We start from the raw sequence: 22,967 nt of genomic DNA on the forward strand, positions 1-22,967 counted from the left end.
CAACCATAAAACAATATAAATTCATCATTTTTATAGTTATTAATTATATTTATAACTAATTTAAATCATTTACCTTGTGATCAAATCTTTTAAGTCGGTAGGAGGCTTTTTATGAATCTTTAATGGTTCAAAGAAGATACCGCTACAAGTCCAAGGTTTGAAAACTACAAGAATCAAATATGCTTCGAGATTGTACGAAATGAGTACTCTTTGTCCTCGCACACAATTTCTTATCGTCTTGTTGATGTCGTTGCTCCATGTGTTGATCGCATCGGGGGCGACGAAAGAACTCATCGAGGTGCGAAATATAATTCACGTGCTCGTTTAGATTTTTCCACATCGATTTTTAGCAAGCCTAGAAATAAGAATTAAAATTAGGCATTATGGCTATTTAAAACAATATATATATATAACATAAACTAAAAATACGTGATATAAATGTAACCTCATATGGCGAGATTGAGCCTCCTCGCTAACAGAAACCCGATTATTCCACGTTACAACATCTTCATCATTGGGCCGACGCTTGCCTTGCGCTCTTGAAGTTTCTCCTTTACACTTTTTGGGCCGGAGACTTTTGAGCCGCTTTTGATTTCTTCCGATCAGGCATTAGTCACACCTACGAGATTAAACAAAATAACATACAATTCTAAATTATTTCACAAACCACATTCTCTTAACAAAAACTAACCTAATTATAATTCAATCATACCAATTCTCAATTCTCAATTTACCATAAAACATAAATAACAAACAATTCACCATAACATCTCACACTCTTAAAACAAACTAGTAATTCATCAAGTCAATACTACTTTAAAAAAACAAAATTGTAATTCTCAAACCCAAAATTTCAAACAAACTTGGTCAAAAACACAACTTCAGTAGGAAATTCGAAATTGAACATGTATTACGTTAGTGAAATACTAAAAAATCAAGACCCAATTACCAATTTAAATATTCAAGCTTGAACATCACAAAAACCCCAATTTAAATAATTCGGCCAAAAACATCCGCATTTTAAAAATAGTAATTTACATATAAATACAATCCAAATGAATCACATCGTAGTTGCAAAAAACTAAACAAATCGAGTGAAAAATGTTGTGGGTTTCTTACCTTTGTAGAGAGAGAGATGCGGAGAGAGAGAGAGAGAGAGAGAGAGAGAGAGAGCGACGAGACGAGGAAGGAGAGAGATCACGTCAGAGGCAGAGACAATCACATCGAAGGCGACCATGGAGGGGAAGAGAGGACGGAGGCAGAACACTCAAGCACAGACGGAGATAGAGGGTGGAGGCGGAGGTGGAGGAGCAGCGTGAACGAGAGAGAAATGACAGAAAGAAGGAGAAGTTTTTGGGTGGTCACGGCAGAAAACTCAAGGAAAAGAAGAAGAAGATTAAAAGACGGGTTCTTTTTCGAAAAATAGTGTAAAAAATTGTTTTAAAACCATTTCGTCACGACGTGAAAATATCCCGTTGGGAAGAGAACTTGGTCTCTATGGCCATATGGAAAAGAGAAATCACTATCAATCTTAGTAAATGGTAGTATCCTAACACTTAGTATTACGTGACCACTAGTGACTACTATGCACGGTTTAAAACACCGGCGAAAATCCAGGAAAATCGTTGGAAATGTCGTTTTCGGACAGTTGACGGCTGAAGAAAAGAAGAACGCCGTTTTTCGTCGTTTTGTTGTTCGAAAATCGACGACATGGGCATGTCGTTTCAAGCCGGTCATTTTCGTTTTTATACCTTAAACCCAGTGTTTTATTTTGTCATTTTGATGTTTAAGCTGATTTTTTTTTTCATAAGATCACCTTCATTAATGTTGTTTATTACTTGACTATCTATCATATATATTTTTTCAGATTTTTTGGAGAACTTCCGGCGAGCCACCATTTTTTACCGGCGAACCACCATTTTTTCCGGCGACCCACCATTTTTTCCGGCGACTCAAAAATCATATTTTCAACTACTTATTTGTGTATTTTTAAGTAAGATTATGTCTTTAAATTTTAAAGTACATATACTTATGTTTTGAATTGGAATTGGTATATGATGAATTGAATTGAAGGTGTTTGATTTTGAATTGAAATTGAAATTGTTAGAATTTGAATTGGAATAGTTGAACTTTGAATTGAAATTAGTTTATCATTTATCCTAAAAATGAAATTGTTAGAGTAGGATTTGAAATTGTCACATTTTGAATTAAATTGAAATAACTTGGAATAGAATTTATTGACATGTTAAATTGAAATTTGTTGACATATTGAAATGAAATTAGTTGATGTAGACTTTGAATTGAAATTAATTTATGATTTATGGTAAAAGTGAAATTGTTAGAGTAGGAATTGAACATGTATGATTTGAAGTGTTCTGAATTAAGACTATATTTACAAATTAATATGTATTCTTTTGTTTCGCCACATTATTTCCATTCGGTTTTCCGTCGGCATGTCGGTTTTCCATCGAAAACGGCATTTCATTTGCCATTTTCCACATTTTTTCCGTTCGGTTTTCTATCGGCATGACGATTTTTCGTAAATCAGGAGGCAGGAAACGGCAACGAAATCAGTATTTTTTTTCCTTGCTACTATGTATAGTATAATATTATATTATATTATATAATATAATATAAAACATAATCATATATACGTACATAATACATATAATAACTTAACAAATTAATCTTAAGTATATATATAATATATAATCATATAATATATATAACTATGTTATCATGTATAACTTATATACAATATATATATATATATATATATATATCAATAATATGTATTTTGAAGAGTATTAAAATTCAAAATCACACCAAAGCACATATAAAAACTAAAACTTAAAAAAACTACCACGTAAATAAACCATTCACTACTACTTTACTTTAAAAAAATACTAACGTCACTCGAACACAAATATTTTAGCCTTTTAATTAAGCTTAAAATTTGGGATTTCACAATCTCTCATACTTATCAGAATTTTCGTCCCGAAAATTAACAAGAAAGTTTTAAAAGTAAGATAAGTAAGACGGTCCGAAAAGTCGGGTCGTCACAGTGTGTGTGTCTGTGTGTGTGTTTTATATTCTAGGTTCTACAACAAAAAGTGGTATCAGAGCTTTTTGGTGTTCGATCCAAATCTCTGTAGCCGATCAGTGTTCGATCCGATTCGGGAATGGCATGACAAGGAGAAGAAGGTACAACTGTAAGCGCAAGGCTTGTAGGACATCGTTGAAGATGGAACCAATTGTTGGAATCGATCTAGGGTTTAAGAAAATAATTAACGCTTCGGTAAGCGGCGGAATTTTAAAAATTTTCTTTTACAAGTAAAAACGGTTTTTTACTAACCTAGACAAAAGAGCAAGTACACGTAATTAAAAACTATTATGAGCTAAGAAGTTTACTAACCTTTCTTGAAGCTTGATCCTTGAGAAGCTCTTAGAAAGTTGCAACGCTCGTCTCCCCTCGCAGCACGTCTCTCTTTCTTTCCTCGGCACCTCGAGCAACCACGAAAGTTTCTATCACTAAATCACTCGAAATAAAGGAATCAGTGAGTGGGCACTTTTAAACACTACGACTTAAGAACGAGTCTTGAAGTCGCAGAGCTAAACACTAGATCAAATGAGGACCTAGGTGCCAAAACAATAAAACGAAATTGACTAGAGAGAGAGAGGAGAGGGGCGGCCACAATGTCTAGAGAGAGACTCTCTCAATCTCTAACTTGTGTGGAATGAGAAAACAATGAGAATGAGGGCCCTATTTATAGGAGAAGGGTTAGCCTTAGAAATGGGAGTTTCCTCTTTTTTCCAAGCATTCACGAGCAATCTCTTATTGCCCATTCTCTCCATATGCGCCCAACATTGCCATTCCCTTAAGGGATTTGTTTCCTAATTTGTTTCCTCTTCTTTGCTTGTCGTGGCCGCCCATATACTCTCCCACATTGGGAAATTTGTTTCCTCTTTTTCTTTTGGCAAGTATCATGATACATTTATGCACAAAATATTCTCTCTTTCTTTGGGTATTATGGGCGCCCAAGTGGCTTTCTAGAAGGGGCCTCTAGAAGCTTCTTCATTTGTTCATGACAACATGAAAAAAGCCCATTAAGAATTTTCAATAAAATTCTTATGAAATGAAATTAATCCACAAGGCCCAATTAATCATATTATGGCCGAGTGTTACTTGTCATCAAATGACCATGTCAAAAAATTTATTGACATTCATTTCATCATATGTCTCAAAAGACAAAAATACCCTTTTGACAATTTTCATTCTTGTTTTGACTTAGCTTCCAGTTTAACTATTCCTACTCGATGTGATTCGTGACAGTGACCTCATGGACCCAAATGAACAAAGCTTGAGCTAAACACTTGGACTCAACGGTTCACAAACGTTTTCCAAGTTTAGCTTAATGCCAACTGAATGTCATCAGCATGTCTCATTTCAGGATTAAGGTAAGCATGATGCAATTCATACGTAGTGACTTCGAGACATAAGAGGTTAAATGGTTTGTTCTTATATTGTCTCTAGAAGTGCACTGGTCAATTCAGTACCTTCGGAAGATACCTAGAAGAACTATAGAGTCTCCAACTCTCAATGCCTCATAACCAGACATCATAGATTCTTCTAACAATCATACTGAGGTCAATAGTCCTTTGACCCTAAGATTGCGAATATATCGTTTTAAGCAAACTACGAAGAGTTTGTTCATGCAAATCTACATTTGTCTCTTCGTAAGTTGTTAAGTTTGTTTAGGGACTAAAAGACTAAGGTTTTATCATAAAGCTTCAAACAAAGAAAGAATGAATGAACGTTTCAACTTTATTAATGAATAGATAGGCAATTACAAGCAAGAGTCTTCGTAAGACTATATGACATCAAATGTACATAAATAGACACTACTACTCTTCTTGTGGGCACCATTGACAACAAACTACCACTTGACTCAAAGAAGATGTGAGTAGTCCTACATGCCTAATCCCTCTCGAAGTTGGTCGAAGACCATGTTCGCTAGGGCCTTGGTGTATAGTGTTGGAATCGATCTAGGGTTTGAGAAAATAATTAACGCTTCGGTAAGCGGCGGAATTTTAAAAATTTTCTTTTACAAGTAAAACAGTTTTTACTAACCTAGACAAGTGCAAGTACATGTGATTAAAAACCAATATGAGCTAAGAATTTACTAACCTTTCTTGAAGCTTGAACTTTGAAGAAGCTTTCGGAAAGTTTGCAACGCTCGTCTCCCCTCGCAGCACGTCTCTATTCCTTTCCTTGGCACCTCGAGCAACCACGAAAGTTTCTATCACTAAATCACTCGAAAAGAAGGAATCAGTGAGTGGGCACTTTTTAACATTACGACTTAAGAACGAGTCTCGAAGTCGCAGAGCTAAACACTAGGTCGAGTGAGGACCTAGGTGCCAAGACAAGAAAAAAATCGAAAATAAACTAGAGAGAGAGAGAGGATTTTCGGCCAAAGTTCTAGAGAGAGAGTCTATCAAATCTCTTAAACTTGGATGAAAAATGAAATGTGAGGAAATGAGGCTCCTATTTATAGGAGAGGTCTCACCTTCAATAAGGTAGTTTCCTCTTCTATAGAATATCACATATTCATGAGCAATTTCCTCTTTTTTCCCTTTGAGACACTCGGCCAACTCAAGGCTTCTAGAAGCCTTGATTTGTTTCCAATTTTGTTCAAGGCCTTGCCTTGTCTCTTACTTGGCCGATTCCCACTCCTATGTTTATGCACAAACGTTTTCCAAGTTTAGCTTAATGCCACCAGCCTCACCTTGAACCGTGAGCTTCTATTGCTCATGGAGCAGACCTATACATTGGCTCAAGTTGTTGAAGGCGCGCCCAATAGGCTTTTTCTGAATGAGAAGAAGACGTTCACGACCCTCGACGAGACCACGCACGACATTGTGCACTTCGGTGACTTCTCGGAGTGAACAAGTCGGAACAAGTCGGAACAAGTCAAGCTTACGAGGGAGAATGTGAGGTGTAATCTTGAATTGGTCAAGAACTTGTTTTTTTTATTGTTTTTACTGATTGCTTGTTTGTTTCAGCAAATAATATACGTTCAACTATGAACGTTGCTTTTGACCAAGAATTTAAGATCATGGCCAAGAATGTAGGCCACTAACATCACGATTTTATTTCTTTGTACGCTTGTATTTTCTATAAATATAGAAGTAAGAAAACCCAGAAAAACTGTAGCTTTACACAGCACCAAAAATTCTTGTTATTTTACATATTATTATTGCTTTTTTTAAACACCAGCAATTTTATTAACAACAATCTTTTAAGATTGTACTGCGCACATATTGGGGTACATCAGTTACAGAACAAAAAAAACATCATAATTAACATCAGTGCCTTTACAGATATTGTGAGCCACTGTGTTTATACTTCTACGTACCCAAACGCTTTTAAAAACCTCAAAAGAACCAGCAGCTACTCTAATCTGATCGAAGAGCGGTTCCAAGCTCCAATTCGGACAACCTTCTTCTTCCTCTACGCTAACCATGATTTGCTTGTTATCATCCTCCACTACTAATCGCTGCACATTACGAAACTTCGTCACCAACACCACGAGATAAATTCAAGCCGTCTCCGCTTCCAACGTCGTTAATAGAGCTTCTCCAAATCCAGAGCACCTTCCCCGACTCGTCTCTTGCCACCATACCCACCTCTAGTCTCTCCGGGGAGAGGTTTTTTCCATCTGAGATCGTTGGTGCCCCTTCTATGTTCGTGATAGTTTTGCTCAGCCGATATATTCAAGAGACTCCGCCATTCGTTGCAGCGATTCCAAATCCCCTGAATTTGCCTTTCTGTGTTCTTCGCTCGTCCTCTGAAGATTCGATCATTTCTCCATCTCCATACTGCCTCGATGATAGAGGCTGAGATCAACAAGAACCAGCCCTTCTCGCGACCCAATCTCCCCACCTCTCTGTCTCTATCCAGAATATCACGAACCCACTCCGCTCCACACTTCTCGCCAACAACTTCCCATCGGCACCCATAAGCCTCCGACAACCAGTAGCGGCGGACATAAGGACATGTAAAAACAGATCTTGTATCGTTTCATCGTCAGTCCCACAGAACCCGCAGGTGATATCAGCAATGGGGAATTATCGATTTAACCTCCACCTGGCCGGAAGACAATTCATCGCCACTCTCCATAACATCACTTTTTGATTCTTCGACAGCTTGGAGTTCCAGAGTCTTCATCACATCTCGTCATTCGGATTGAGGTCGCTCCCGCCACCGCCCGCTAAGCAAATTTGAGCTCAAATCTTCCTTTCGGCGAGCCCAACTACAACAGTCTGTCATCTTTTGGTTCCTTCATGATTTTCACTTCCGCCACGAGCCTTCCTATTTCTGGACCAACCCAATCTGCCAACTTCTCATCATTCCACTCCCTCGATCTTGGAATTAAGAATTCGCTAACCCTTCTTGACGGCATCCCCATTCCCGGCTTCAGTTTCCATACTTCAGCCTCTTTAAGCCAATTTACTCCCGTTATTGGGATAGACCTTCCGCTCTCGATCAAGAAGCACGAATTGGTCTGAATAATATGTTGAGTAGCCATGATATCCCGCCAGCCTCCCGAGTCACCTTGCCTCAGCTCACATTGAAAAAAACTCTTATCCCCACAATATTTATCTTTGAGAATAGACACCCAAAGAAGTCTTGAATTTGCCGCCTTATGCTACCCTAGCTTGTAAAGCATCGCCGTGTTAATCTCTTAAAACTTACGGAACCCCAAGCCCCATGAGACTTTGGTTGGCATATGTTGTTCCAACTAGTAAGCGCTAGGAAGTCTTTTTGTTCATTCCTCCCCGTCCACTAAAACATTCTCGCCACTTTGTCAAGAGATTGACAAAAGTATTTCGAGAGCTGGAATGTCGCCATCGCGTACACCGGGATACTTTGGACGACCGATTTAACAAAGGTACCTCTATTAGCATATATATATATATATATATATATATATATATATTATCCATTATTATTATTATTATTATTATTATTATTATTATTATATATGTTTAGGATTATTTCATTTTTTCTTTATTTCTTTTTTTGTTGTTGTATTAGGGTTATATATACACAAACTATTGTAATTCTCTTTAATGCAATATCATTAAAATTATTTCTTCTATTTTCGTGACCCCAAAATCTTCATGGTATCAGAGCCTTAAAATCGTTTTTCATATTTGTTCACCGTTCGATTGTTACGAAATTTTCACAGAATATTTTTGATACATAGTCACTCATTCTGAATGGTTGGATTTCTGTTTTGAGAATTTTAAATTAGTCTGTCGAGTGAAGAGATGACTTGCGAATTTATTTTCGTAACAACTTCGACCAACAACGAGGAAATTGAGTTTGCGGCTTTGTCAATCGTTGGATCGTCATGAAATTTGAACAACATATTAGGGACAATCAGAGGTAACGGTGGGATTAAAGTTTCGATCTTTCAAAGTCTCTCTGTCAAGTGAATCAGAGAGCTGCAATTGGTTGGCAATTTTACTTTGCATTGGGTAGTTTGGTTGTAAATTACTTCGTATTGGATTATATATTGGGTTATTTGGATTTCGAATTTGGTTGTTTGATTTCATCTTAGGAGTTATGGCGAGGCACAATGACGAGTGTGCTTACTGCAAGAAGAAGGGTCATTGGAATGCTGAGTGTCCCGTCTTGTTGAGCAAAGGCAAAATACAACCGCAACACCAACAACCACCACAATCCCATCAGAGGTCGTTGGCCCCATTTGTAGATCCGTATATGTTTGAGCAGTTCCAGTTCATTGCCTCGCATCCTCATGTCTTGTCCCCCTCTTCCTCAAGTTTGTCTTTATCGTCAGCCCCAGGTATACCATCATCCATGTGGATCCTTGATTCAGGTGCCTACAACCATATGTCTCCTCACTTTTAATCTTTTGTGTCATTGTCTCGTCATTCATCTCTTCCCGTTATGACCGCCGATGGCACCCCTATGCCATCGGAGGGTGTTGGTTCTGTTGTTACATCTCATATTTCTATTCCTAATGTTTATTATATCCATAGCCTTGCTATAAATCTTGTGCTGTTAGTCAATTGACCGAATCTGGTTTCTTAGTCACATTTTCTTCTTCCACTTGTTGTGTACAAGATCCACGATCAGACGGTGATTGGGATAGGCCGTAAGCAAGGGAGACTCTATGTCTTGGATGAACTCAAAGTATCGGGGGTGGCTGCCTCTAGTGTGGATTTATCTTCTTTTCATTTGAGTCATTTTTCGTCTGACTTTTATTTGTGGCATTCTCGTTTGGGTCATGTTTCAGCGTCTCGTTTGCGTTTTTTGGTTTCTACGGGAGCTTTAGGTCATTTGAATTCCCATGATATTTCTGATTGTAGTGGTTGTAAGCTGGTAAAATTCTCAGCCTTACCATTTCAAAACAGTGTTTCGTTATCTCTTGCTCCCTTTGATATTGTGCATTCTGATGTGTGGGGACCTGCCCCCGTCTCTACTAAGGGTGGTTCTAGATATTACGTCTCTTTTATTGATGATTTCACTCATTACAGTTTGGTTTATCTTATGAAGCGTGGATCTGATTTTTTTTTGGTATTTATCGTGATTTTAGAGCTCTCGTTAAAATACAACACTCTGCTGTCATTAAACGTTTTCATTGTGATTTAGGGGGTGAATATAAATCTAATCATTTTTTCCAGTTACTTGCTTCTAATGGGACCATTCGTCAAACCTCATGCACCGACACACCTCAACAAAATGGTGTTGCCAAAAGGAAACACTGTCATCCTGTTGAGACCGCTCACTCATTCTTATTGTTCGCCGAGGTTCCCAGTATTTTTTGGGAGGAGGCTATCCATACCGCTACCTATGTCATAAATAGAATCCCTACCTCTCATAATTCAGGTTTGTCCCCTTCGAAAAGTTGTTTGACATTGTCCCTGATTATGTCTCTTTGCGTATTTTTGGTTTCACTTGTCTCGTGCTTCGACATCACGTCGAGCGCGATAAATTGTCTCCTAAGTCTGCTTTGTGTCTATTTTTGGGATATGGTGTTGGTCAAAAGGGATATCGTTGTTTTGATGCGGTCAATTAGAAATTGTATGTCTCTCGTCATGTTGTGTTTTTAGAGCATATTCATTTCTTCTCCGTTCCTGCTAGTTCTCATAACATGACTCATAATGATCTTATTCGCATTGATCCTTTTGATATTGACACTGGTGAGGTTGTATACACTGATAGTTTGATTGTTGAGACACACACGCCTCCGACCCCTCTTGCTACAACTGCGCAGCCATCATTTGAGGTTACGAATCATCCTCATCTGCGTTAGTCCACTCGTCCTCGTAAGTCCACTAAACTTTCCGGTTTTGCTTATTCTTCATATTCTACCTCTTTTGTTTCCTTTCTCGTGTCTCTTCACTCTTTGTCTGAGACTTTGTCCTATAGAGAGGTTGTTGTTGACCCCCTTTGGCAGACTACTTTGGCTGAGGAACTTAGTGTTCTACATCAGACTCACACTTGGGACTTTGTACTGTTGTCGTCAGGGAAGAGAGCTATCGGTTCTCGTTGGGTCTATAAGATCAAGACCAAATCAGATGGGTCCGTGGAGCGGTACAAGGCTCGTCTTGTTGCTAACGGCTATTCTCAGGAGTATGGTATAGATTATGGAAAGACTTTTGCGCCAGTCGCAAAGATGACGACGATCCACACTCTGATCACTGTGGCTTCCGTACATCGTTGGTAGATATCTCAGATGAATGTGAAAAATTTCTTCTTGTATGGTGATCTTCACGAAGAGGTCTACATGACACCCCCTCTTGTTGTCGCGCATCAGCCTGGTCATGTGGGCAAGCTGCACAAAATACTTTATGGTCTCAAACAAGCTCCCCGAGCTTGGTTTGAGAAGTTCTCCACTGTGACCACCTCATTTGGTTTCATTCCTAATCAGCACGATTTCGCTTTGTTCGTCAAGCATACAAGTACAGGTCGTATCCTCTTGTCATTGTATGTTGATGATATGATTATTACCGGCGATGAATATGATGGGATTGAATCGCTGGAGTCTGACTTGGCTCGGTGCTTTGCTATGAAAGATCTGTGTACGTTGCGTTATTTTTTGGGTATCGAGGTGGCCTTCTCCCCGAAAGGCTACCTTCTATCTCAGTCGAAGTATGTATCAGATCATTTTGAGCGATCTCGTCTCACTGATAGAATGATCGTTAATACTCCTCTTGAAAAACTAATGCTCACTACTCTCCATCTGACGAGTCTCTTCTGCCTGATCCTAGCCTATACCGCACGGTGGTAGGGAGCTTGGTTTATGTCACGGTTACTCGTCCCGACATTGCACATGTTGTTCATATTGTCAGTCAGTTTGTTACTGCTCCTACCATAGTTTATTGGGCTGTCGTTCTTCGCATTCTCAGGTATCTTCGTGGTACTCAGTTTCAGAGTATACTATTTCCTTCCTCGTCTTCGTTAGAGTTGGGCGCCTACTCTGATACCGATTGGGCTGGTGATCCTACAGATCGGAAGTCCACCATTGAATTATGTGTTTTCCTTAGAGATTCACTCATCTCTTGGAAGAGCAAGAAACAAGATGTTATTTCTCGCTCTTCCACTGAAGCTGAGTATCGCACTATGACAACGACTTCATGTGAGATTATTTGGTTACGCTGGTTACTTGTTGATCTGGGTGTCACTCTTCATCATCCTATGTCGCTATACTGTGATAATCAGAGTGCCAATCTAGATTGTTCGTAACTCGGTCTTTCATGAGCGAACCAAACATATTAAGATTGATTGCCATTACACCCGCCATCATTTGCAGCTTGGTACGATCACATTGCCATTTGTTCCTTCTTCCATTCAGATTGCCGATTTATTCACGAAGGCTCTCACTCCACTTCGCGCTTCCACGTCTTAGCTAACAAACTCTCAATGTTGTAGCATCGTGAGTTTGAGGAGAGATATTAGCATATATATATATATATATATATATATTAGCCATTATTATTATTATATATGTTTAGGATTATTTCTCTTTTTTTATTTCCTTTTTTGTTGTATTAGGGTTATATATATCCAAACTATTGCATTTCTCTTTAATGCATTGTCATTCAGCCTATTTCTTCTATTTTCGTGACCCCAAAATCTTCAGGCACGCCCTCGAGATAGTCTTCGTCATTGATCCTTCGAGTCTTCCATAGACTTTCTTTTTAGCTTGGCGAAGTTCGCTCCTCAATTTCTCCCAAGAAATAGGGGATTTCCGAGGTAATGTATGTCTCGCTCGCACTCGACGCAAGTGTGTGTTTTATCTTCTAGGTTCTACAACTACATTTAATATTTTTCTTTTCTTATTCTTATTTGTCTAGGACTTACGTAAAATTTGACTCACAAGCCCGCTTAAATCTTTAGGAAATTTATCGTGTAACGGTGAAGAACGTCTCTTCGTGAATCATTTCCATTCAAGTGGTAATTCATATACGTGAGTTTCTGCCGTTTATTTGTGTTAACAGTGCAATGGTTAAAGAAAAAAGTCTTTGGAGCTTCGGCTCCAACCGGTGAAAATTGGTTAAAGATTATGCATATTACTTTATATATCTGAGTAAAATCTATACGAATTTCAGTGAATTTTTTTAGGAAATATTGACAATAAGATATGCGAAATGAGATGTTGAGGAATTAAATATCGAAACTCGAAAAATCAAAATTTAATTAAGATGTCGATGAAATCTCCCAAAATTTTGATTGTTGGTTATAAACAATGTTTAAACGAACAATACACGTACCGATAGCGAGGTTTTGATTTTACTATGATAATGGGAACTGAATAGTATATTGAGGAGTGTTTCACTCTTTCTCTTTCCTCTGCAAATACACAAAGCGAAGCGATAATCATACGATTATCGTGTGACCGAAACACAATGTGTTTGATGGGGTAATCACAACCAACCTTGAAAATCTCCGTTTATGCATAAAATAAACATACGTCAGACATGTACAAGAAACCCTCGGCGAACAACAAGGTGTTTATGATGAAGAAGTTATTCCATCTAAAGATGGATGAAGGCGCTGGAGTGGCGGCGCACGTGAACGAATTCAATACGATTGTCAATCAGTTGACATCGGTTAAAATCGAGTTCGACGATGAAGTGGGAGCTCTGATCCTGCTCGCGTCATTACCAAACAGCTGGGAGCCAATGAGGGCCGTTGTTAGCAACTCGGTTGGAAGCGCGAAGTTGAAGTTCAATGACGTGCAAGATCGCATTCTCGCCAAAGAGGTGCAGAGGATTGATTCTGGCGAGACCTCGATAAGTTCAGCCTTGAACGTGGAGAACAGGGGGAGAAACCACAATCGAAATCAGTACCGAGGGAAGGGCAGATCGAAATCACGGAACGGGAGAAGCCAATTCAGACAACCTTTCGAGTGCTGAAACTGTGGCAAGACGCTCCACATCAAGAAGTACTGCAAGACGCCGATGAAGGAGGAGAAAGGCGGTGCCCATGTCGTCACTGAAGATTTAGCAGATGCGTTACTACTAACGGTGAACAACTCGATCGACTCTTGGGTGCTCGACTCAGGAGCGTCTTTCTACACAACTCCCAACAGCAACATCTTGAAGAATTACGTCATATGAAATCACGGGAAGGTCTACGTGGCTGATGGCGAGCCTGTAGACATTGCTGGTGTCGGCGACGTCAGGCTGAAGATGAGAAACAGGCAAGTCTGGACGATCAACAAAGTCAGACACGTGCCGAAGCTGATGAGGAACTAATCTCGATGGGTCAGCTCGATGATGAAGGCTATACCACAATGTTCGGGAACAACTCGTGGAAGGTGTCAAAGGGAGCTATGGTGGTAGCTCGCGGACAGAAGACAGGCATGCTCTACATAACATCGAGCTGCCGAGCATGGTGGCCATGGTCGACAACACCGAGAAAACCGAGTTGTGGCACAACAGGGTCGGACACATGAGCGAGAAGGGTATGAAGATGCTGGTGAAAGACGGCAAGATCCCTGAGCTGAAGATGGTGAAACATTACACCTACGAGAGCTGCATTATTGTGAAGCGGAAGCAAGCCAGCTTCACGAATGTGAGCAGAGAGCTGAAGGCGGAGAAGCTCGAGCTGGTACATACCGACGTATAGGGACCAGCTCCTGTCCCTTCACTCGGGGGATCTCGCTACTATGTGACGTTCATCGACGACTGTACAAGGAAGGTATGGGTTTATTTTCTGAAAAATAAATTTGATGTGTTCGCTACCTTCAAGACGTGGATGGCAATGGTCGAGCTGGAGACGAGCTCAAAAGTGAAGTGCTTGAAATAAGACAATGGAGGGGAGTACGTCGACTGCGACTTCAAGCAGTATTGTGCTGAGAATGGGATCAAGATGATGAGAACGATCCCAGGAACTCTCTAACAGAACGGCGTAGCAGAGAGGATGAACCAAGCGCTGAATGAGCGAGCTCGGAGTATGCGGATTCACTCCGAGTTGCCCAAGACGTTTTGGGCCGATACAATCAACACGGCAGCCTTCTTGATCAACCGATGACCAAGCATTCTTTTGGGTTTCAGAATTCCAGAAGAGGCGTGGAATGGGAAGAAGGTAAACTTTTCTTATTTGAAAGTATTTGGTTGCTTGTCTTATGTTCATGCCGATGATGCTGCTAGAAATAAACTTGATCCGAAATCTAAGAAGTGTTATTTCATTGGCTATGGTGACACTGAGCTCAGCTATCGTTTCTGGGATGCCGATGCAAGGAAGATTGTTCGAAGCAGGAATGTCGTCTTTAATGAGCAGACGATGTATAAGGACGAGCAGAAAAGGAGCTCGACGAGCAAAGCTCCTGAGGGTGAGAAGTCGACGATCGATCTGAGAGACTTCTCGGCTACCGAGCTGAATGAAGACGCTTGAACGACCGAGGAGAGATCAGTCCGAACTCAACGTGGTCGTGAAAGTGAAGACGAGGCTGATGAGGACACCGAGCTCGAGGTGAATCAACGGACTCCGGTGACCGAGCTGCAGAGATCAAGCAGAGAGAGAAAATTGGTTCACAAGTTCTCTCTGACTCTCAACTACATCCTCATGACCGATAGAGGAGAGCCGAAATGCTACGAAGCGGTGATACATGTTAATGACTTGACCGAGTGGGAGCTCGCCATGTGGTACAAGAAGTTTGACAACTTTATGAAGCGAACTTTATTAGTTCGGCAGGTGTGAGATCGACCACTGCTGCTACCTCAAGAGACTTGAAGACTCCTACGTGATCCTTCTGTTGTACGTTGATGACATGCTGATCATAGGTGCAAACCTACACGAGATCAACGAGCTGAAGAAGAAATTGTCCGAAGAGTTCGCGATGAAGGATCTAGGAGCCGCGAAGCATATTCTGTGGATGAGGATCAAGAGGACCAGATAGAGCATCGAGCTCTCACAGGAGAAGTACGTGAAGAAGGTTCTCCAACGCTTCAACATGAAGGACGCGAGGTCGGTCAGCACGCCGCTGCCCAGCCACTTCAAATTGTCCAAGGAGCAATCTCCAGTCACGGAGGACGAGTTGGCGTATATGGATAAGATCCCCTATGCTTCGGCCATCGGAAGTTTGATGTACGCAATGGTGTGTACGAGACCGGACATTGCTCATGTAGTGGGAGTTGTTAGCAGGTTTATGAGTAACCCAGGCTGGGAGGCTGTGAAGTGGATCCTCCGATATCTGATAGGCAGCTTGAGTTCGGCGTTGGTATTCAGGAAGTCCGAGCTGGGACTCCAAGGTTACGTCGATGCTGAAAATGAGGGCGACGTCAACAACAGGAAGAGCACGTCCGGATACGTCTACACGTGCGGAGGGACGGCTATCTGTTGGGTGTCGAGGTTGCAGAAGATTGTTGCCTTGTCGAGCTGTGAGACGGAGTACGTGGCGATCACCGAGGTCACGAAGGAGATCATATGGCTGCAGACATTTCTGCATGAGCTGGATCAAGACCAAGACGGGAGTGTGATGTATAGTGACAGCCAGAATGCCATTCAATTGGCGAAGAACCCGGTGTATCATGCTAGGACGAAGCATATACAGTTGAGATACCACTTCATCAAATCGGTGTTAGAAGATGGAGTGTTGGTGCTTGAGAAGATTGCGGGAAGTCAGAATCCAGCTGACATGTTGATGAAGTCAGTGCCATACGACAAACTGAGGTTATGCTCGACCTCAGTTGGACTCCTCGCCTGATGAGTTGAGTCGCCGTTGCAGAATGGATACACGTGATGAGATTAGTCTACAAGTGGGAGATTGTTAGAAGATGCGGAGCCTAAAATACTAGGAGTGAAAAAAGTCCCACATGGGAAAGGGAGAACAACTTTGTGAACTCTAAGAGTATATAAATAGGGGTCCATAGTGTGTATTCTATTCATCCAAAAAAAAAAAATATAAGAAACACTTGTATACTGTAAACACCTCCCTATTGGGTTTATAGTGATTTTGCAGCGGTAAAGTGGATGTAGCTTTTGCACTGAAAGTGAACCACTATAATTTCTTGTGTCGTTTCTTTGCTATTTATTTATTTCGTTTTCTTTCTGGGAGAGAGGTTTCGACGAAAAAATCCCAACAATAAGTAGTGTTTGATATACATGTCAAGTGTCACATGGACGTTCCGAAGCTTTTTTAAAGAATAAAATAAAATTTGTTGTAACTAGCCATTTTTTTAAGATTATGTCAAAGTTTTATTTTATTAAAAAAAATAGCGCACCGGATTTGTAGTAAATAATTAACTAAATAATTAATAAAATTTATTATTTTGTTAATTAATTTACTGCATCGTTGATTGATTATTTTCTTAATAAAATGAAATTTTGACTATTTTTTATTTTAAAAAGTGAACTATTTAACTGCTAGCTTAATTGGACGTACGTAGGATGACGTTAGATGTTAGCGTGTAACTCCATAAGCAGAAAAATCTTGCGGAACTTGATAAAGAGATTAGAACTTGACAAGATATTTGGAAGTCACAAATGAAGCCACGTGGATTAGCAAACATGAGCGAGTCAATATAGTTGGCGTTAAATGCCCTATTGTTTTTTAGTACGAGTCGCGGGATATACCACTTTAGTGACTAATTGTTTATAAAATGTCGTACATATATTGTCTTTTAGTCTTCTTCTTGTTATACATTGACCACGATTTCATACTAGTGACGGTTGTTGTGTGACAAAAATAAACCGAATCTAATTACAGAGAAGTGCGTATCAACTAATCTTTCCGTGATTATTTAAACGTGACTTCTATACATTAGATGATAGGTACACAATATTTAATAATATTTTAAATTTTGAAATACTTCAACTATAATTTTAATTTTTCTTGTTTAACTTAAAAAGTGTAAATTAGTTATATGCCTAACTCTTCCAAAATTGAAAGCGGATTACATTGCTTATAATTTGAGATGATATAGATGCTGATAAAGGAACACAGAAAAATAAAAAAATGAAATGATCTCCAAGGTTAAATGGCATGAACTAGCCAATTCAAACTATGGCTTTTGCAAAATAGCCATAGTTTCATTAGGTTAACCAAAATAGCCATTACTCTCATCCCTGGACTAAATTAATCCTGCCTGGATTAAATTTAATCCCGATATTTTGTGTGGATTAAATTTAATCCTGCCTGGATTAATAATCGCAGCTTGGCTATTTTGCTTATACTTGATAAACTTTGGCTATTTTGCAAATCCTTAAGTTCTATTTGGCCATTTAGCCGCTTGACCCTAATTTTTATTACTTTCAAAAGGTGCATGTGAAATTTAAAACGCAAGCCTTTTGCAAAGTAATTGATACGAAATAACTATATAAAAGAAAAAAAAAAATTCGAACTAAAACACGAATAAAAGCAAGAAAAAAAAATTAGAAAATATAAAAGGAAAATAAAAAACATAAAAAAAAAAAGAAAGAAAAATCGAAAAAGAGGTCCGACATAAGCCCTAAGCATCGAGTGTTGTTTGCTGCTCTATTTTCACTCAAAATTCATTAATGCTACGTCATTTCAGACAAGAAGATTGCAAGCCTTTATAAATGCTAGGTCTTTTTCGCTATGCATGAACTATTAACAGTGCATGAAGTTATTTACACACCATTTTAACACACAAACATACAAAATTATATTCAACTTTTAATCCTTTTTGTGTATAAAAAATTATCAACGTAATTTAAACACCTTTGACATACAAGTCACTTTTTAAAATATATATCTCAGCATGCATTTATGACATATAAATACAAATATGTAGTCTCTGAATTACTGTCCCCAATCGGACAGCAGATTTTTCCTTGTGACGTATAATAAACAGATCATATCCTGTATATATACTCATTAAACACTCTCTGTGCGTGGATTGGATTGAATACGTTCAATCTCAGTCTCCGTAGGCTTTTGTATCTCATTTTCTTCATTGATCTCCTTGCCGCGCTTGAATTCGCCAAAGAAGTAGGAGACGAAGCCCCAGAGAGATAGCACGAGCGACACACCTTTCTCGGCCTTGAAGCTCTCTTTGAAAAACACTACGGCCAAGACCTCCGTGACCGGAAGAAGAACCGCGATGACGATTGCAGAGAACAAAGACGAGAAACAGAAGATGACTCCGATGGCGCCCAAGAAGAACCCTTGCCATATTACTGCGCTCATCACAAGCACCACGTAATATATGGTCTCACCTAGCCCATACTCTCTTGCTTCTCTCGGAATAGCCTGATTAATAAAAAAAAAAGAGAAAATTCAAAATTAATAAAGAAGTGTAAACTGTGTCATTAATGATTTGATTTGTGACAAAGGGCAAGTTGTAGTGATTATGTCTTAATACGACGTTGACGCACAAAAAAGAGAAGAAAAAAAAAAGGGTATTAATGCGGCGTGTGTAATAGGGAGAGTGATAAATAGTAATTGACAGGTTATATATGTGGGAGGTGACAATCATTTTCATGTATTATTGATATAACATTATGTGTGAGCCTTTGATGAATTTTTCTCACATATATAAAGGGATGACACATAATTGCAATTACATATATACCCCGCAATATAGCTAATTATTCTATCTATATGGCCTGAAATGTTTCTAATAATATTATTTTTGATCATAGAGAACACCTCAAGATATTCAAAGATACCGAAAGTTATTATATTATAATATTTGAATATTAGCTAGGATAGCACAACTGGTACTTACTCATATAAGTATGGGAAAGAAATTATATAATTGACGTCAAACACGAAATCCCAGCTATTTGATTGATCGACCAAATAAAATAGGAAGTAAAAAATTACACCGATTGGCCATTCCACAGACACGAGTCATATGCAACATGCAGTTTCGTTGAACCCAAAAAATAATATAATATAACATTAAAAAAAAAAAATATCAATCAAACGTGCCAACAACTACAAACCAGAAACAAGAACCATAAATTGAAGAAATACAAAGTCCAGTCCACACACCGGGCAATAATAATAATAAAATAATAAGAGAACTGACCTGGAAATCATTGTTGACGATCATGCCAAGGGCACAGAAAGCGGAGGCGGTGAGACACATGACGAACTGGTACTCCAAAACGACGACGTACGAAATCTCCTGCCTCGACCTCTTGTACGTCAGCTCCACCAGCGGCAGTATGAAGCCGTAGAGCGCGGCGGCGCCGACGGTCATCCCGAAGCCGACGGCGTACTCGGCGCCGCTCTCTCCGGCGGGGCGGTCGCCGGCGGTGTTGAGCGCCAGCACGGCGCCGCCGACGGTGAGCAGGACCACCGCGTTGAGGGAGAAGGGCGTGAGGCGCTGGCGGACGAGGAGGAACGCGAACGCCGCCGTGAAGGCCAGCTGCGACGCGATGATCAGCGATGACGTGGACACGGGGAGTCGGGCCATGCCGTAGGCGTAGAGGTAGTCGTCGAGGCCGGTGATGATTCCGACGACCGCGGCGGCGGCGAGGAGCCGGGGACGGAGCTGGACAACGGTGGCGGAGGGGTCGCGGCGGCGGCGGCGGACGGCGAGGGCGGCCAGCGGGGCGAGGATGATCGGGAAGCCGGCGGTCTGGAGGAGGCTGGAGAGCCACACTCTGGCGCCGCCGTGGACGTAGTAGAGCCGCATTATGAGGGGACCACCGCAGTTTCCGATGGCTAGGATCACGGAGTTCACAATCAGCAGGGTTCTTCCGATCTTCTCGCCGCCTCTCTTTCTCCCGCCATCTTGCCTCTCTGCTTCTTCGCCTCTTTCTTGACGTGATTCCATTGTTTTAGGAGATAAGCAAGAAAGAAAGAGAAGGAGGCAGAGAAATGATTTATTGTTTTGAAGGGGGTTATAAAGAAGTGAGATTGTTGATTATTATTTTGACGTTTTGGCTCTAAACTTTTGGGGTAAGAATTTTGTCGTCTCGTGCTATAATTCAAGTCTATATGTTTACACAGTGAATTTGACCCATATTGAGATAGGATAAGAATAGAGTAGGATATCAACTTTTTTCGATGTATGATATAAATGGTGGGCTAAGTAATTACTACTGAAACAAAAAAAAAAAAGAGAACCTTCTTTGTGGGTGACTCAAAGTGAGATCACCCAATTTAATAATTTATAGCCAAATATATACGCTAGCAATAGCATGTTTAATTCAAGATTCATAACTCCGAGTTAAATTATTACTTTGAAACATATTAGTACGGATTCGAATACCGGTAATCCAAAATGCTAATTTTTATGTGCGGTCAATCTACGGTGTGTAGATATATATATATATATATATATATATATATATATATATATATATATATATATTAAACACACATAGTCAAGTTCGTACCCGCTAAAAGGAAAATTGGGTTTATCTCTCGGTTTACTCACGAAAAATGTAAATGACAGGGATTTTGATGTAAATGACAAGTTCGTACCCGCAGTAAACAGTTACCTGATCCTTAACAAATAACTTAATCGACTCTACCTAGTGGTTGATGAGGTTATATAGAGCACGTGCGTCTGAGTGTCAAGTTTGTTTTGAGATTCTAGATTAATTTAGCTTTGAAATGCATTTAGTTTGAGTTCATCCAATATTCACGTTCTAAAATATCTCATTAAAACAATTACATACAAGAAATATAAGATGACAATATTTGATCGTAAAATATAATATTTTAAGAATTCAGCTCCTCTATCCACGAACTGTGTCACCCTCCTTATTATCTCTCAATAATATTACGACACGTCACTTATTCTTTATAATTGCGTAGCTCAGTCTATTAAAGATTGAAATTATGGATTTACTGTTTTGTTTTGTGATATCACTTGACAGTACAAATTCTACCGATTAGATGCACACTGGTAATAGCACGAAAGTAAATAACACACAAAATTGATAGCCAATTCGCTCAATGATACTTGTGTTCAGCAAGATGACACTCCCGGTGTAAAAAAAAATAATAATAATTCATTAGTCAATGATAGAAATAGTACACAATAGCCTTAATCGAATTTCAAATCAGGTTTCTTTTGAATTTGAAATCCCCTCACTTCCACCGGTGAAACTACTCATTAAGTTTTTTTTTTCACGTTTACAAAAGCATGATATTGACAATATCACGAAACACAAACTCTATCTCCATTACTTGCAAATAAGTTATAACAAACAAGACATAGATAATTGCACTCATAATCACATAACATGTTCTAGCTCAAAAACTCTAAAATATACATAATATGCGTAACAAGTCTCTTATGGACAAATATCTTTTATAGGATCCAAGTGCTAGACAATATGACTTCTTAGGGTTTTTTATTCAATTGTATCAAATTAATTTCGTGAAGATAAAATCATAAGCGAATCACATTAAACATAATCTAGCAAAATACTCATAGATATTGAGTCTGTCGTGATCTAGCAATCAGGCCAGCATATATTTTACAAGATGTTAAGAACATGATGTAGGACGTATTGAAATAGTTTTTCCAATCGAGTGACATAGTTAATGAATGCTCCATCAAAGACGTTACTACATCCCAAATGCGTTATGAGTTTTGACCTAATAATAACACTACTGCCCCATACTTGTATGCCCTTCAGTGTTGCAGCATGCAATCCATTTCTCCGCGAGAACATGAACGTAGAAGAGTCGAGCTCCTTGGTGTTTCTCGATCAGTAATTTTACTGCTGGAGCATGCCTAGAAGATTCACTTACCCATGTACTACCATGGAAAAAAAAAGTCGGCTTTTAAATCACTTTTTCAAGTTAAAGAAACAACAAGCAAAGACGTTGCAATATCATTATTACGTGTGAATTAGTGATGATATTAAAGTAAGATGATCTATTTTTAAAATAACATGATCGGTTAATCATATTTTAGGAATCCTTTTTTTCATTAATAAAAACCTGTTAAGTTAATTAACAAAAGTGTTCTTAGTAAAAGATTTATAAAAATAAGTGAATGCATTATTCCATTCCAAACACGCAACCTTTTGGGGTTGCTTATCGCGTTGCATATTAAAAAACGATATCTTGATTTAGTGAGTTTGACTCTACATTTTCGGTCTATGTATGATATCATATGGGTCGGCGAGTGATAACTACTGAAAGAAAGAAAAAAAGTACTACCTTTTTGCAGTTTTTCCTCTCTTATTTTCATTGTGGGGTTGACTCAAAAGTAAGATCATTCCACTTAATCATCTTGATCTAAAAATTTACATATGAAAGTTGAATTATTTGGTCAAGATACAATACGAAACTGTTACGACAAAATTTAAAGTAGATTTGGATCTCAATAAATAGATCGATTCTTAGTTAGGTCGAACACGTTAATATTGATTAAATAATGGGTCAAAACGACACGATTAAGGTACACGATTAAAATCTGATTAACACGATTATTAAACGATCGACACGAAACTAACATGATTACGACCCAGTTAAACATGATTAATA

The 22,967-nt window shown here is 39.2% G+C and overlaps 1 protein-coding gene across 1 annotated transcript; it reads right to left on the minus strand.

Moving 5' to 3' along the window:
- Window positions 1-18,171: 18,171 nt before the first annotated feature.
- LOC149390675 (purine permease 3-like) lies at window positions 18,172-20,365 on the minus strand. The gene is made up of 2 exons (XM_089618665.1): window positions 19,540-20,365; window positions 18,172-18,755 (listed from the first exon to the last, which is right to left on the minus strand). Exons 1-2 carry the CDS (start codon window positions 20,290-20,292, stop codon window positions 18,381-18,383), a joined length of 1,128 nt encoding a protein of 375 aa, XP_089474791.1. The 5' UTR covers window positions 20,293-20,365; the 3' UTR covers window positions 18,172-18,380.
- Between the last annotated feature and the right edge of the window lie 2,602 nt (window positions 20,366-22,967).

The sequence above is a fragment of the Urtica dioica genome, chromosome 7, assembly GCF_054948205.1.
Source record: "Urtica dioica subsp. dioica isolate 48M chromosome 7, U.dioica_male_clone48M_v1_H2, whole genome shotgun sequence".
Lineage (NCBI taxonomy): Eukaryota > Viridiplantae > Streptophyta > Magnoliopsida > Rosales > Urticaceae > Urtica > Urtica dioica.